This window comes from Antechinus flavipes, chromosome 6 (genome assembly GCF_016432865.1).
Source record: "Antechinus flavipes isolate AdamAnt ecotype Samford, QLD, Australia chromosome 6, AdamAnt_v2, whole genome shotgun sequence".
Classification (NCBI taxonomy): domain Eukaryota; kingdom Metazoa; phylum Chordata; class Mammalia; order Dasyuromorphia; family Dasyuridae; genus Antechinus; species Antechinus flavipes.
The window spans coordinates 1,555,020-1,570,381 of NC_067403.1; the positions used below are offsets into that span (position 1 = coordinate 1,555,020).

General features: G+C 41.4%; 2 protein-coding genes across 2 annotated transcripts in view; one reads left to right on the forward strand and one right to left on the reverse strand.

The window, feature by feature from the left end:
- The window catches only part of EVC (EvC ciliary complex subunit 1), a 105,511-nt gene extending 94,355 nt beyond the window's left edge, over positions 1 to 11,156 (reverse strand). The window contains exons 1-2 of the mRNA XM_051963850.1: positions 10,691 to 11,156; positions 3,565 to 3,687 (exon numbers count right to left, since the gene is read on the reverse strand). Of these exons, the coding sequence (XP_051819810.1) occupies positions 3,565 to 3,687; positions 10,691 to 10,873 (306 nt within the window). The 5' untranslated portion in view covers positions 10,874 to 11,156. The remainder of the gene's footprint in view (positions 1 to 3,564; positions 3,688 to 10,690) is intronic.
- Positions 11,157 to 14,289: 3,133 nt separating this feature from the next.
- Positions 14,290 to 15,362, forward strand: part of EVC2 (EvC ciliary complex subunit 2) — a 163,671-nt gene continuing 162,598 nt past the window's right edge. Inside the window, exon 1 of the mRNA XM_051967556.1 lies at positions 14,290 to 14,667. Within this exon, the coding sequence (XP_051823516.1) occupies positions 14,404 to 14,667 (264 nt within the window). The 5' untranslated portion in view covers positions 14,290 to 14,403. The remainder of the gene's footprint in view (positions 14,668 to 15,362) is intronic.

Here is a 15,362-nt window from a genome sequence, read left to right on the forward strand (position 1 = left end):
ATTGTTTAGATCTGACTATTTGTATGGAAAGTATTTTGTAGTTTTGCTCATATAGTTCCTGACTTTCCCTTGATTCCCCCATAGTATAAAATACTATGGACAGTTATTTTAAATGGAATTTCTCTTTGTATCTCTTGCTGTTGGATTTTGTTAGTGATGTATAAAATTGTTGAGAATTTATGTGGATTTATTTTGTATCCACAACTTTGCTAACATTGTGGATTATTTCTAATATTTTTTAAGTAGAATCTCTGAGGTTCTCCCAGTATACAATCATATCACCTGCAAAGAGTGATAATTTGGTTTCCTCAATACCTATTCTAATTTCTTTAATCTCTTTTTCATCTCTTATTGATGAAGTTGGCATTTCTAATACAGTATTGAATAGTAATGGTGATTGTGGGCAATATTGTTTCACTCCTGGTCTTACTGGGAATGGTTCCAGTTTATTTCCATTACATAGGATGCTTACTGGTGATTTTAAATAGATGCTACTGATTATTTTAAGGAAAAGTCCATTTATTGCTGTATTCTCTAGTGTTTTTAATAGGAATGGATGCTGGATTTTACCAAATGCTTTTTCTGCATCTATTGAGATGATCATATGGCTTTTATTAATTTGGTCATTGATATAGTCAATTATGTTAATAGTTTTCTTAATATTGAACCAGACCTGCCTTTCTGGTATAAACCCCACTTGGTCATGGTGTATTATCCTGAAGATGATTTTCTGTAATCTTTTTGCTAATATTTTATTTAAGATTTTTGCATCAGTATTCATTAGAGAGATTGGTCTATAATTTTCTTTCTCTGTTTTCAACTTACCTGGTTCAGGTATCAGTACCATATCTGTATCATAAAAGGAGTTTGGTAGGAGTCTTTCATTCCCCATTTTTTCAAATAGTTTAGATAGCATTGGAGTTCATTGTTCTTTAGATGTTTGGTAGAAGTCACATGTAAATGTAACTGGTGCTGGGGTTTTTTTTTTCTTAGGGAACTGATTAATAGCTTGTTCTATTTCTTTTTTTTTCTAAAATGGGATTGTTGGAGCAATTTACTTCTTCCTGTGTTAGCTATATTTGTGAAGTTATTCATCCATTTCATTTAGGTTATCAAACTTATTGGCATAAAGTTGGGCAAAGTAGCTCCTGATAATTGCTCTAATTTCCTCTTCATTGATAGATAGTCTCCCTATTCATTTTTCAGACTAACAATTTAATTTTCCTCTTTCCTTTTTCTAATCAAATTTACCAAAGGTTTATCTATTTTGTTGTTTTTTTTTCATAAAACCAAGTCTTCATTTTATTTATTAATTCAAAAGATTTTTTTTTAACTTTCAATTTTATTAATCTTTCCTTTTATTGTTAGAATTTCAAGTTTGGTATTTGATTATATTATCCTATTTTTAAATGAGGAAACTGAGGTTTTCTTAAAAGTTATACATTTAATAGGTGTCATTGGAAGAATTTGGAAGAGGTTCTAAGGAATCATAGGTTTAAGGATTGACAGATACCTTAGTGGGCCATTGGATAGAAAATTTCCATTACACAAATGAGGAACTGAGTAAGTAAACATTTTTAAGAGCCTACTATGCTTTAGTTGTGTGCTATTCAATTTAGAAATTTCTCATTTGATCCTCACAACAACTGTGGAAGGTAGACTCTATTGTGATCCTTCATTGATAGTGGAGGAAACTGAGATAGACAGGCTTGTCCAGGGGCTTATAGCAACTAAATTCAAAGGTTGGAATAGAACTCACATCTTGTTCAGTGATCAATCCAATGCCTGTGAGGACCAGCAGATTTTAAATGGCTAGAACACAATCACTTATCTGGTAAGTTTCTAAAACAGGATTTCACTCAGGTGTTCCTCCATGGAATGCTCATTTCATGTGCATCCTGAACCCACTAGAGCTTCTATCTCATCACTATAGATTCAAATTGAATTTGTCATTAAAACACCTGAGTGTGTATTCACATACACCTGTATAAATTTATGCATACATACATATATGTATATAAAATACATGCATGCACACATATACATATGTGTATATAACTATAAGCATGCACGCACGTGTGTATATGTATATTATAGCATACAAATATATAGATTCATATATGTATATACATATGCTGGACATGTGTGAATACATATGTGTATGTGCCTATATGTATATGCATAATATATAATATATGCACAAAATCTGCTTTTAAGCCACATGCTTCCCATTTCCCATTCATTCAATTAGCTTAATTTTCACCTAAATGAGGAATTTCATTTATATTTGTAACCAGACCAATGGCATTCCCTGCTGCTCTGAAACAAACTTTTGGAGAATTCCTGAGGCACTTTAGGATTAAGCAGCCAGCTAGCATTTGTAAGCATCTATCCTCCAAGCTCATGCAACCAGCATATATCACGGGTAGGACTAGAATCTGGCTCTTTGTGGCTTGCTCTTTGTCAGACCTTATATTCAAGAATTATTATTTTTTAAACCCAACTAAAAGTTTATGTTTTTCCCTCTCAAATTTCACCCTTCAAAATTTGCCCCATTAATAGCAGTAGTGTGGGGCTAAACCACTTCACAGATATCTTATTTGATCCTCCAAATCATCTGGGTTTGGTTTAAATATTAGGATTATCCCTGTCTTACATATAAGAAACGGAGACAGATTTAGTAACTTTCCCAGGGTCATCCAGGTAGTAAGTGTCTGAGACTGGATTCAAACTCAAGTCTTCCTGATGGCAGGTCCAACTTTCTACCCATGTTACACCTAGCTGAGTCTCAGGGGCTGCAACATAATCCACATTTTCATAAGGACTGACCTCTGGATCATTCTACTGCAGACCTTCCTCTAGACTAATCTCAAACCAATTCTCACTACTTTAAGTCATGGAGCCACAACTTGTGCTAGCTGTCATGCACCTCCCATTTTAGAAAGAAATAAAGCCATTTCCCCTGAAAATGCAGGAATGTTCTGCTTAAGGAACTCTTCCAATTTTCTAAAGAAGGGAATGAGCTTCAGTAGATGTGACTTGTTCTTGAACCTATGAGGGCTCCAATGATCATCACTTAACTTTAGGAGTATTTATAAACCATCTCTTTAATAATCTCTCCTAGCATTTTGCTTGAAAAAGATAAGATTGTGTGGGGGAAAGTCCTAAGTGTCAGCCTAATTTATACTATTTATACCATCTGATTCAGTAAGTTTAAAGCAGGGGTTTTGCTATTTTTTCGGCAATCATGTAAAAAAGTCAGAACTTGTATCATTTTGAATAATAAATGGTTTGTTCTAGTTTTGTTTTTTTCTCCAACCTACTACCCTAGGATGCAAGTATAAAATCAATTATATTTTTAAAATAAGTACATTTAAGAAACCATTAGCTAAAAACTGCTCTGGTCACTTGGAAAAGTTAGTATACATTCCAGATATGCCCATGGGGGGAACAAGTCTAATTCATTTTCATTTAAATTTTCCGCAATAAATTTTTCTTTAATAAGCTATCAGGCTATACATTGCAGATATAGTATATGCTTTCACAAATGAAAAAAATACATACGCCAAGAACCCCTTCATCCAGGGGTGTTTGGATTTCCTCTCTCTTTTCTCCTGGTGGAGAGTCGGTTTCATAAAGATGTACATCAGCATCCAAGTTTTTAAGGAGACTCTGGGAATCATCTTTCTAAAACCCCAAAAAGAAAAATACAATTTGTTGAAAGAAATAATCTTTGCTGATTTATAGCAGCTTAGCCCTGAAGCTTACACCATATTTGTTAGTTTATGTCACTTACATTAAAGATTACAGGCATTTTTGGTTGTTGTTTAATGGGGTGGAAAGTTAAATAATGTTAAAATATTTTTCTCAATATGTTGTTCTCTTTGTATCTGTGATAGGAATATGAATTGAGAACTTTATACAAGAGGAAAATATCTCTCTCCTTTCTTTGCCTAGGTAGGCGACTGTGGGTGTGAAACATGCATGCTATCAGACTCAGGCTATGTAATGGTTTGTTACGTAAAAAGTTGTGATTTTCCTATTTCTCTTCCATTCTTTGCTACAAAGAATGGTTTTCTGGAAGGAAAATGAAAGGGATATTCTGAGGCATGAAGATTATGTAAAAAGAAAATGAATAAATCTAAAAAGAAATATCAGGAAAATTAATAATTAGTCCTGGGGATATAGGCAAAATGGCAGCGTAGAAAAAACAAGCAGCTGAGCTCTCCCAACATTCCCCTCCTCACAACTTTAAAATGAATATAATGGGATGGAAGAAGCAACAAAAGCTCATGGTGAGATATTCTTCCATCCCCAGACAACTTAGGAGGGGGGAGATAAGAAGAAATAGGAAAGTAGCAGCTTTCAGGATTTCTCCAACCAAAGTGCGATGAGGGAACCCACCAAGTGGTGAGATGATGACAGGGAACTCCTGTGTTCTTTGTGGCTTGCTAGTGCTGAAAATAGAAAATAAGAGCCGTTTGACAACTCCATTGCCCAAAACTACTTCTGGATCACTGTTCAAGGACACAGAAGAACACTTTTGATCAAGAGGGAGCAAGTAGGAGCTGGACCCAAGAGATACTGGGTGACCTTTCCTAAATCAGAAGCACAGTGCAGACCAGGAGGAGATTGACTACTTTTAACATCACATCATCTTGTAAGCACCCAAACTTGCAAATCTTCTGAACCAGCTCTGAAAATAGCAACATGTAAAAGCCTGAATGGGACAGTAACCATACCCCCAGCTTTCTTTCCTTATTGTGAATAGAGCTCAATTTTATCATAAATTCAAAGTCAAGAAATAGGCTTGGAAAACAAGCTAACAATAATAACAAAAAACTCTACCTAATGCCATTATAGTAACTGAGAAAACCAAGAAAGAAACCCTGAAAACAATGGAGTAAAAATAACTGTATGAGCCATGCTACAAAGAAAAAAAGTGACTTGAATATGACTCCAACAAGAATTCCTCTAATGGCTAAAAAAAGATTTTTAAAATCAAATAAGAATAATAGAGGAATATTTAGATTAATAAATGAGAATCAGGGAAGAAAATTATGGAAAGACAAGTTAACAGCTTGGTAAAAGAAGTACAGAAATCATGAAGAAAATAACACTTTAGAAAACAGAATTGACTAAATGGAAAGAGTTTCAAAACTTCCCTAATAAAAATGATTCCTTAAAAAGTAGAATTGGCCTAATTGGGAAAAGAATGGATAAAGACTCACTAAGAAAATAATAACTAAAATAAAAATTAATATAAATATTAATATTAATAATTATTAAAATAAAAAATTAGAATCAGCATTTAAAAGTAATGACTCCATGAAATATCAAGACACAATAAAACAAAGTCAAAAGAATTTTTAAAAAACAGAAGATATGTGAAATCTCACTAGAAAAGCAACTAATCTAGAAATTAGATTAAGGAGAGAGAATTTAAGAATTACTGGACTACTGAAAGCCCTGAACAAAAAAGGAATGTAGAGATCATATTTCAAAAAATCATAAAGGAAAACAATATCCTAGAAACAGAATAAAATAGAAATGAAAAACACATTTAACAGTCACTTCTTGAAAAACAGATTCTCAAATGAAAATTCCCAATCATATCATAACCAAATTCCAGCGCTCCCAGGTCAAAGAGAAAATATTTCAAGAAGCCCTATTTACAGAGCTTGAAATCCTTAACAAGACCCAAATTTCCCACACCTGGCTAAGGAGCAACAGCATCATCTTGGAATCAGCTGCCCTCTCAGAACCTAACAAAGGCTTTCTGGAGCCCATTTCAGTCTGTGCCAATATATAGTAAAATAGCAATTCTACCTAAGTTAATTTGCTTATTCTGTAATTAGCAACCAAATTGCCAAAAAACTTTTATAGAGCTAGAAAAATTATTTTTAAAAATTCATCGGTAATAACAAAAGGTCAAGAATATAAAGGTAATCCATGAGAAAATAAATGTGAAGGAAGGTGGCCTAGTAGTACCAGATTTCAAACTATAGCACAAAGCACTAATCATCAAAGTGATCTGCTACTGGTTAAAGAATAGAGTCATGGTTCTTAATGGAGTAGATTAGGTACACAATGCACAGTAGTATGTAATCTAATGTTTGATAAACCTCAAGTTCATACTTTTGGGGTAAGAACTCACCATTTGAGAACTATTTGTGGGAAAATGGGTAAGCAGTTAGGAAGATCCCTCATTTCACATGCAGCAGGGTTATGCTAGACTTCAGCAGTATATAAACAGAGAATTACTAGTAGAATAGCTGGTTTTTGAAGAGGCAGAGAAACTAGAAACCAAATTGCTAACATTTGCTGGATTCTGGAGAAAGCAAGGGAGTTCCAGAAAAACACTGACTTATGATTTCTTGATTACACTAGCTTTTGTCTGTGTGGAACACAACAAAATGTCCTGAGTTCTTAAATAGATGGAAATACCAGATCATATTACTTGCCTCCTGATAATCCACTACACAGGTCAAAAAGTAACAATTAGAATTAAACATGGTTTATGATGGAAATAGGAGCATGACAAGGCTGTATATCATCATCTGCAGAGCACATCATCTGAAATCCCAGGTGGATAAATGATAAACTGGAATTAAGATTGCCAGGAGAAAGAGCTGCCATCTCTGATATGCAGATGATAAAGTGTCATAGAGTGAAGAAGAATTAAAAAGCTTCTAGGTTAGGGCGAAAGAGGAGAGTATAAAAAATCTCATTTGAAGCTTAATATTAAAAACAAATTGAGATCTTGGCAACTGGCTCCATATCTTCCTGACAAATAGAGGGAGAATAAAGAAAAGCATTTTCAGATGTATATTCTTGGGCTAAAAGAGCCTGCGGAGGGTAACTGTAACCATGAGATGTGATCATGATGGAATACTATTGTGCTTTAAGAAATACCAATTAGAATGGTTTCAGAAAAACAAAACAAAAGTGGGAAGCTTTGCATGCACTGATGCAAAGGGAAGTGAGCAAAACCAGGAGCAGCAACATTGTAATGATGAGCAAGTGTAAAAGATCTAGCTATGCTGAATACAACAGTGATCGGAGGCAATTTCCAAAAGCGTATCATGAAAAATGCTATCTACAGAGATACAATTGATGAACTCTCAATGCAGACTGAAACAGATTTTGTTTAAAACTTCCTTAATATTTTTATATATTTTCTTTTGCAACGTGGCTAATGGAGATATGTTTTACATAACATCATATATATATATATATATATATATATATATATATATATATATATATATATATATATATATATATATATATATGAAAATAAAATCAATATACTACTTTTCTTTTTTTCCCCTGAGGCAATTGGGGTTAAGTGACTTGCTCAGGGTCAAACAGCTAGGAAGTGTTAAATATCTGAGGTTAGATTTGAACTCAGGTCCTCCTGACTTCAGGACTGGTGCTCTATTCACTGCGCCACCTAGCTACCCCTAGTCCTTATTTTTTGAGGGGTGGAGCTTGTTATTTATGGGAATATGTTTTACATGACTACACAGGTATAACCTATATCAAATTGCTTGTTTCTCAAAAGGGATGATGGAGGAAGAGGATTTGGAAACAAAATTTTAAAAATAGATGTTTTTACATGTAATTGGGGAAATTATAAAATTATTGAAATTCACATTGTTCGGTTGGGTCCAACTCTGTGTGACTCCATTTGGAATTTTCTTGGAAAAGACATTGGAATGATTTGACATTTCCTTCTCTATTTGGACGATACTGAGGCAATGTCACATAGTGAATGTCAGAAGCCAGATTTGAACACACAAAGATGAGTCTCCCTGATCACAGGCCTGATGCACCTTAACGAGCATTTAATAAGCAGCTATTGTGTACATCGCACTATGTTAAGTGTTAAGGAAACAAACAAACAAAAAAGAATTAACAAGAGTCCGCCTGATGAACACAATATTCACATAGAAGAGATTATATAATCAGGTCTGAGGAAGGATAGAATCCCTACAACTAGGGGCAGCTTTGGAGATGGCATCTAGATGAGCTTCCAATTAGCTAAATAGCTCCTCAAAGGGAGGGGGGCAGGGAGAGCATTCCAATGTATGGGGGCAACTTGGCCAAAGGCACAGAGGTAGCAGAGGAGCCAAAAAGAAAGTCTGACTGGAACACAATGAGAGGAAAGTGAAATGAAGTAAATGCACCACTTAGAAAGTTGATTGAGGGAGCCAGACCTTGAAGGGCTTTAACTTCCAAGCCAGAAGGTTGTGTTTTACGTTAGAGGCAAGAGGGGACCCATCAAAGCTCTGAGGAAGGAATTTGCATACCGACACACCTGTTTTGGGAAGATCATTAGCGGCTACACGAGGGACAGGTGAGGGAGGGGAGGGGCTTGAAGTGGAGAGCCCAATTAAAGATTTTCTCAAAAGTCTGGATGAGAAGCAAAAGGGTCTGAACTCAAGAGCTGGCTGTGTCAGCAGAGAGGAGACGTGCAAAAAGGTAGGAAAATGCATTCAAGTGCTCAGTTGATAAACTCAGACAGGGGAGGTTGGGAGAGAGAAAGAATTGTATTAGGATTGTCAACATTTAGGCTGGAAGGATGGTGGTGCTCTTAACAGAAACAGGGAAGATGGGAGGAGAAGGAGCTTCTGAGGGAAACCTAATGGATTCCAGTTTGGCCATATCGAGTTTGAAATGCCTTCAGGTTATAGAGTGAGCAGTTAGTTATGTGGAGCTAGAGCTCGGGAAAGAGATTAGGGATGGACTGGAAGGTTAGGAGTCCTCTATCTAGAATGAATCATTGAACAAAAGCAACCACCAAGAGAAACTTTAGAAAGACACAAGCAATGGCCAGAGCCTTAAAGGACCCCATACCAAGAGAAGGTGGCCTAGCAAATGAAACCCACTCTTGGCACTTCAGGCAAGAGGAGGAAGAGGTGGAGGAAAGATCAATTACATGAAAGTCAGGGAAGGAGTGGATGAGAACGGGTAGGCAGAATAATGGCAAGGTTTTAGAAAGGTGGAGAAAGGACCAGCAGCAATTAAGAGATTTGGTGGTAAGCCAAAGAGGCCAGTGTCAAGTGAGTGGTCAAGATGTCCCTAGGAAACCAGGAGAGAGTCGTTTGGGAGGAGTAGTTTGAGCCTGACGCCATGGGACCGAGGAGCTGGTGGGAAGTGAAGAAGCAGAAATGCCAGGCTCTACCTCGTAAGAGCAGGGAATAATGTTCAGAGAAGGCCAGAAGGCCAAGGAGAGCCTGACGAGTTGCTGTCCCCACATAACGCTATTTTTCCTCTGACTCAAAGGAACCATGATAGCATTTAGGGGTGTTCGAGTCTGCATAGGCTCATGTTTGTTGGGAAATTTCTGTGTGAACTTTTATTCCTTAGAAATAGGCAAGGTACAAATAGGGCCTGGATTTTTTTTGTTGATTGTTTTGACTTAAGGGTAATGAAGAAAATGTTAATAACAAAGATTAAACTTGGGACAACTAGATGACCCAGTGGAGAGAATTCTGCATCTGGAGTGAGGAAAACTTTTCTTCATGAGTTCAAGTCTGGCCTCAGACAACAGCTGTGTGACCTTAGGCAATTGTCTTAGAAAAAATTAAGTAGATATTTTAACTCAAAGGAGCTGGTAGTTAGGATAATTTAATGGGACTGGTGGTTAGCAGAGAACCGAGTGTGAGTCCAGCCAGATATGGCCAAAAAACTAATTCTAATTCACATTTGTCTCATCTGTAAAAGGAGGAGAATTCTCTGTAGTATTTACTTTGCAGGTTAGGTTCAAGAAAGATGAAGTAAGTGGCTCTGCCAACATAAACAACTACACACATAAAAGTCAGTTATGATAGAGCAGCCCTAAGACCTTAGGAGATCACGCTTCTGGTCCATGTTCCTCATTTTATGGATGAGGAAGGCAGTAGGATACAGCTGGTCCATGATCTTCATTTTATAGATGAGGAGGGGGCAGTAGGACACAGTAGACAGGATGCTAGATTTTGTGAGGCTAAAACATATGATCTCCAAGGTATCTTAAAGGTCCTTTAGGGATGTGCCCTGTGTTACACAGCGTACAAGCAGAGGAATCTAGACTGGAACTTGCCTGGATTTGAACTTCAAATCAAATGTTCACTGCAAAACATTGCTTCTTTCCTTTGCTAGCTTCCAGTATGCCATTAATAAAATTGGGGGTCTGCATCGGATTCTACAGGGTACTTTCCAGCTCTAATTTTCTTGAGTCTCCATGGCTCTAGGACATGGGACAATAGTAAGTTGTTTTATTTTGGTTTTGTTGTTGTTTTTTGTTTTGAACTCCTTTATACCAAGTCCAGAAGAGGGCATTGGACACACTACCCAAATCCAGACATTGATCTATAGCAGACAGAAGGATGGTGAGAATCCAGACATCTTCAGTTCAGATACAGCCCGACACACACTAGTTATGACTCGGAGCAAGCCCCAAGTCCTCACTAACTTTTTGGGAAGCCAGAGGTACAGATGTGCACGGGAAGCGGGGTCTCCCCCCTCCCCCCGAGTGCACTGGGAGCGGGGTCTCCCCCCTCCCCCCGAGTGCACTGGGAGCGGGGTCTCCCCCCTCCCCTGAGTACACGGGGAGCAGCTGCCCCCTGCATAGAAGACCACAAGTTCCAGTGGGGAGGAGCCGACTGTGGGCAGAAAAGTACAAAGTGCCCGGGGTACCTACCTTCTCCTGGAGCAGAGGCTTAATCACGTAGACGCAAAGCAGGAGCGCACAACCGAGGCCCAGGGCGGCCCCCAGAACCACCGCTGGTGCCAGGAGAGCCGGGACCACCCGCAGGGACTCTGCCCAGAAGTACAGCGGGATGTCCCGCAGACAGGCGCCGGGGAGCGACTCGGCCTGGGCCATGAGGGGACTTCCAGGGGCCGATCACTGCCCTCCTCCGCCTCCCTTTCCCCAGACCTTCCCCCGCCTGCTCCAGAGAACTTGTTTTCAACTTTTCGGAGAGGAGCGGGGCTGCCCGAGCCTGTTCCAGAGTGGGCAGCCCAGATGGGGAGGTGTTCGGGAGCACATCCCTTTTCCCTCCCAGGATCCCTCAAAGCCCTGAGCAGCTGTGCCCAAGGGATGGGGGGCTGGCTGTCCCTGGCCCTCACAGGCTGTGGATCCGGCCTGTGCTCAGGCAGACCCCGGCATTCTTTCCCCTCTGACTCATCCTCCACCTCCTCCCTCTCTCGCCTTCCCTCCCTCCCTCTGGGGTGGGACAGGGAGGAGTCAGTACTGGCTACCAAGCAGACCCTTTTGTAACCAAAACCCTGCCCTAGTGAGCATGCCCAGTAACAACTCCCCAGTCTTTTTTGTGAATACTTAGAAATAATTTGCGAAGCTAGGATCTAAAAGGAACCTGGATCTAAGATTCAAATCCTGTGCGAAAGGGCCTTGGGTTTAGAAAAAGGTTTTGCAGTTTACTTCTGAGGAAGCCTCAGAACAAAAGCACATCACACCTCTGGGACTCATTTTCCCCTTTTTCTAAATAAGAAAGTTGAATGAATCTCTGTTTCCCTCTAGCTTTAAATCTTCTGACCAAGAGGTTCAGGCTAGAAGGACCTGAGAAGCTGGGTTTGATGACCGGGTAGAAAGAAGAGGGGTTGAGGCCTCTACTCTGGATCACATCAAACTTTCCCCACTAGCAAGTCTTTTTCACAGAAGAAATCTTTTATACAACCTGGGATACATAGGTAAAGGAAACAGGACTACAAACATTTCCTGAACCGTCATTTTGTGAAGCCCACATTTCATCCCATGAGTCCATATGGGTTTGTGACCCACAGTTTCAGAGTTCTTGCTTTAGGTGATAGAGCTGAAGAGAGCAAGAGAAAGGGCAACTGCTCTTTGGAAGCAGATTTTGGTGACGTCTCCCCTGTGATTTCTTCTTCTTAGTGCTCTATTTCTTATAAATTCATACTGGAAAAGACAGAGTAACAATTACACTTAAAAAGAGTCTTGAACACTATCTTATAATTCTCATTTCACTGATGAGATGGATGATAAGAGAGATTGAATATGACTAGTAATGGGGAAACATAGGTGTGCGGATCATAGATTTTGGACTTTGCCCACTATTTCTGGGCTGATGCTATAATTGATCATTTCTTCTGGCTTTCCTGCTCTGGAGGTAGGCGCTGGTTGTCATGATAGCAAGGGGACTTCCAGGCCACAAAGTTAGAGTTGGCATAAGATCTCTGACCTACCGGATCTTGTCTAGTCGGGATGGAAGAAGGAGGCAATAGTGAGGTTACAGGTCATATCCAAACAGACCTTCAATTGTCTGATAGAGGGAGCTGGGCTCCTTGGGAGGATGGAATCTGTGAGTTGGGGACCACAGTACCTTTCCTCTGATGAGCGGGGACTTGCTTAGGAGAGGGAATGGAGCAACATTTACATTGTCACCCGATTAGTTGAGTCAGAGAAACCGAAAGTTCAATAAGTAATGTTTAGATGCCAGTGGCCAGAGAGCCCAAAAGAACTGGGTTCAAGTCCCTCCTCTGGCACATGCTGGTTGTGCTATTCTGCTACTGTGATTTCCCAGAGAAGGTTCTGTTCAGCATTGAAAGAAGGGGTTTCCTTGCTTAGGAGTTCCCAACATTACTGAAATCACTCTTCTCTATCTCTTTGCATCATGAGTTTGCAAAGACTGATGTAACCCAAAGTAAGTCCTTTCTCAAGGAAGACACAATATAAAGGGGGCAGCAACAAATGCACAACTAAGTGTGGGATGAAGAGAATTAAGTAACCGGTGAAATGAGCTGCGTCCATTGTTTTCTATCACTGTACTCTTCTGCTGTTGTTGAGTAATGTCTGACTCTTCATGACCCCATTTGGAATTTTCTTGGTAAAAATAATAGTGGTTTGCCATTTGGCTCATTTGACAGATGAGGAAACTGAGGCAAACAGGGTGAAGTGACTTGCCCAGGAGCACAACGCTAGTGTGGGTGTCCAGTTTGGAATTCGGGGAGATTCTTCCTTACGCTGGGCCAGGCACTGTATCCACTTGACCACCACTGTATCCACTTGAAGCTGTGCTGCTTCACAGGTGGGATTTTAATTGGCACTTACAGGAACCCAGGGGGTTCAGTAACTGTAGTAGAGAAGGGAGGCTTAGGAAAGCTACCTATTCCTCAGACCGTGGGTAATATCTTTGAAACAAAGTGTGATTATAGATTTAAATCTGGAAGAGCCTTTAGAAATCATCTTAACAACCTGGGCACTTTGCAGCTTACAGGAAAACAAAACTCCCAGAAGGTAGGAGATTTTAGTCCATACTGGCCATAAATGACAGGCACAGGATTCTAGTAAGAGTCTCCAACTCCAAATTTCCTGGGACTCAGGAGCTGGGTTCCTGATTCTCTTCTCTGGGGATCTTTCTGCTCCTACTCTGCCTCTCATATCAGATTTCATATATCATTAGTTATATAGAAATATAGTGATCCCAAATCAAACCATACAAGTTACCACCAAGAACAAAACTTTTTTTAAAAGCCTCGTTCAAAACCCAAATTGTCCTAGGACATCGAGAATATGTAGAAATACATATTAGAAAGGGGGTATATGTATACCTACATGTAAAGGGCAGATACAGTCTGAGTGCTGCTCACTTAAGCTTCCGAAAGTTAAAAAATGCACTAAGATTGTGTGTGTGTGTGTGTGTGTGTGTGTGTGTGTGTGTGTGTGTGTGTAAGAGAGAAGGGGGGGAAGTAGGGGAGAGGGGGGAGGGAGAGAAATGTAACCTACTGGAAAGAGCAGACTACCCCTTGGTCATTTTGGTCTCTTATTCCGCCAATTTCCCATCTTGGGTTCAGTTTTCTCATTATAAACCGAGTCCCCCGCCCTTCGGACCTTGTGTTCTGCTCGCTCTTTGAAAGCTGAGAAATCAGGACTGGGGGTTTGAAGAAGCGATTTGCCCCAAGTAGCTCGGGCTGGGATTTGACAGAGTCCGGCCGGGGCGCCCAGACTCTGCCCGGGGCGCTGCTCTCTGGCCTTGGGGATCCGAGTTCTGATCCTGTGACTCGGCAGCTGGTGCCCAGGGTCTCGGTCTCCCCCGGGAAATGCGGGACCTGGCCACGGGCGTCTCCCAGCTCCCTCCCGCCCGGGCCTCTGCGCTCACTTCGGGCCGGGGGAAGTACTGGATGCTTCTCCCGCCTGTGTCCCGGCTTCCTCCCTTCCCTTTCTCTGGAAACACCCGCGGAGCGCTGCCTTTGGTGCAAGTTTGCCCTCCTGCAGGGACTGAGCATGCTCAGTAGAAGGGAGGCTTTTGGTCGGGACTAACACTCTTCCCCTCCTAGTTCCCTGGAAAGTTGGGAGTTCTTTCCCTCACACTTCATGGGGAGCCATGCGGGCCAGGCCTCTCCCGGGGGGCCGTGGCTCCCCAGGACTGGCCCGGCATGAGGCTCCCCGGCCCCCTGGGGCTCTGCCCGCCTCCCGGGCCAGGGACGTGGGCTGCCAACTTGGTGGCTCTAGTTTTGTTTTGGCAGCTGCCGGCGCGGGCCTCGCGGGCTCCCCTCTGCCCGGCAGGCGCGGGGGCCCCTCCGCCGAGCTCCCCTTTGCCCCAGCCGGCCGGCCTGGGGTCCTGCAGCCAGCCCTGGCACCCTGCGGACGGAGGGTCCCCTCTGGCAGAGCGCCCGGCTCTTGGCCCCTCGGGAGAGCAGGTAAGGCTTCCGGCACCCGGAGCAGGCGCTAAGACGGGGCCTCAGCTTCTTTACAAGTTTGACTTGTCTTCCTGCGGGGACTTTGTGTAATCTGGGAGAGTGACTGGTACAAGCAGGTCCCGATGCGGAAAGTGTTGCCTTGGAGGCGGCTGCTGCCCGCACGAGGAGGAGAGCCTGCCTGTCATTTCCACACCCTCAGCCCGGGAAGGGGCAGGACTAGGCTGGTCCTTCCAGGGCCTCTGCCAGACCTAGCTGGGGTGGGAGTTGGGGGGACATTGAGGTGATGGGGCAAGTCCCTCAAGTCTGGGGTAGAGGAGGAGTGATGATCCTCTCGGGGTCCCCCCCACACAGCCTGGACGTGGTGAAGGAGGACTTTGGGGAAACCTCAAAGAGGGGGGTGTGTGTGTGTGTGTGTGTGTGTGTGTGTAAAGAAATGATTCTGCCTCTGCGCCTCAGTTTTCTCATATAAGATAAGGAGATTGAATTAGTTGCTATTTAGGGATTTTTGTTTCAGCTCTAAAATCAATGATCATCATCATAAAATAGGGTTTTTGTGAGCTCTCTCAGTATCGAATGTTCTATTTGATTCCTTTTATTTTTTGTTCTAGGCTTAGGATTTCATGAGGCCAGGGAATTCCTAGTGAAGGGACCTCCAGTAGTCATGCAGATGGGCACCTTTTACACGTTTATAGAAT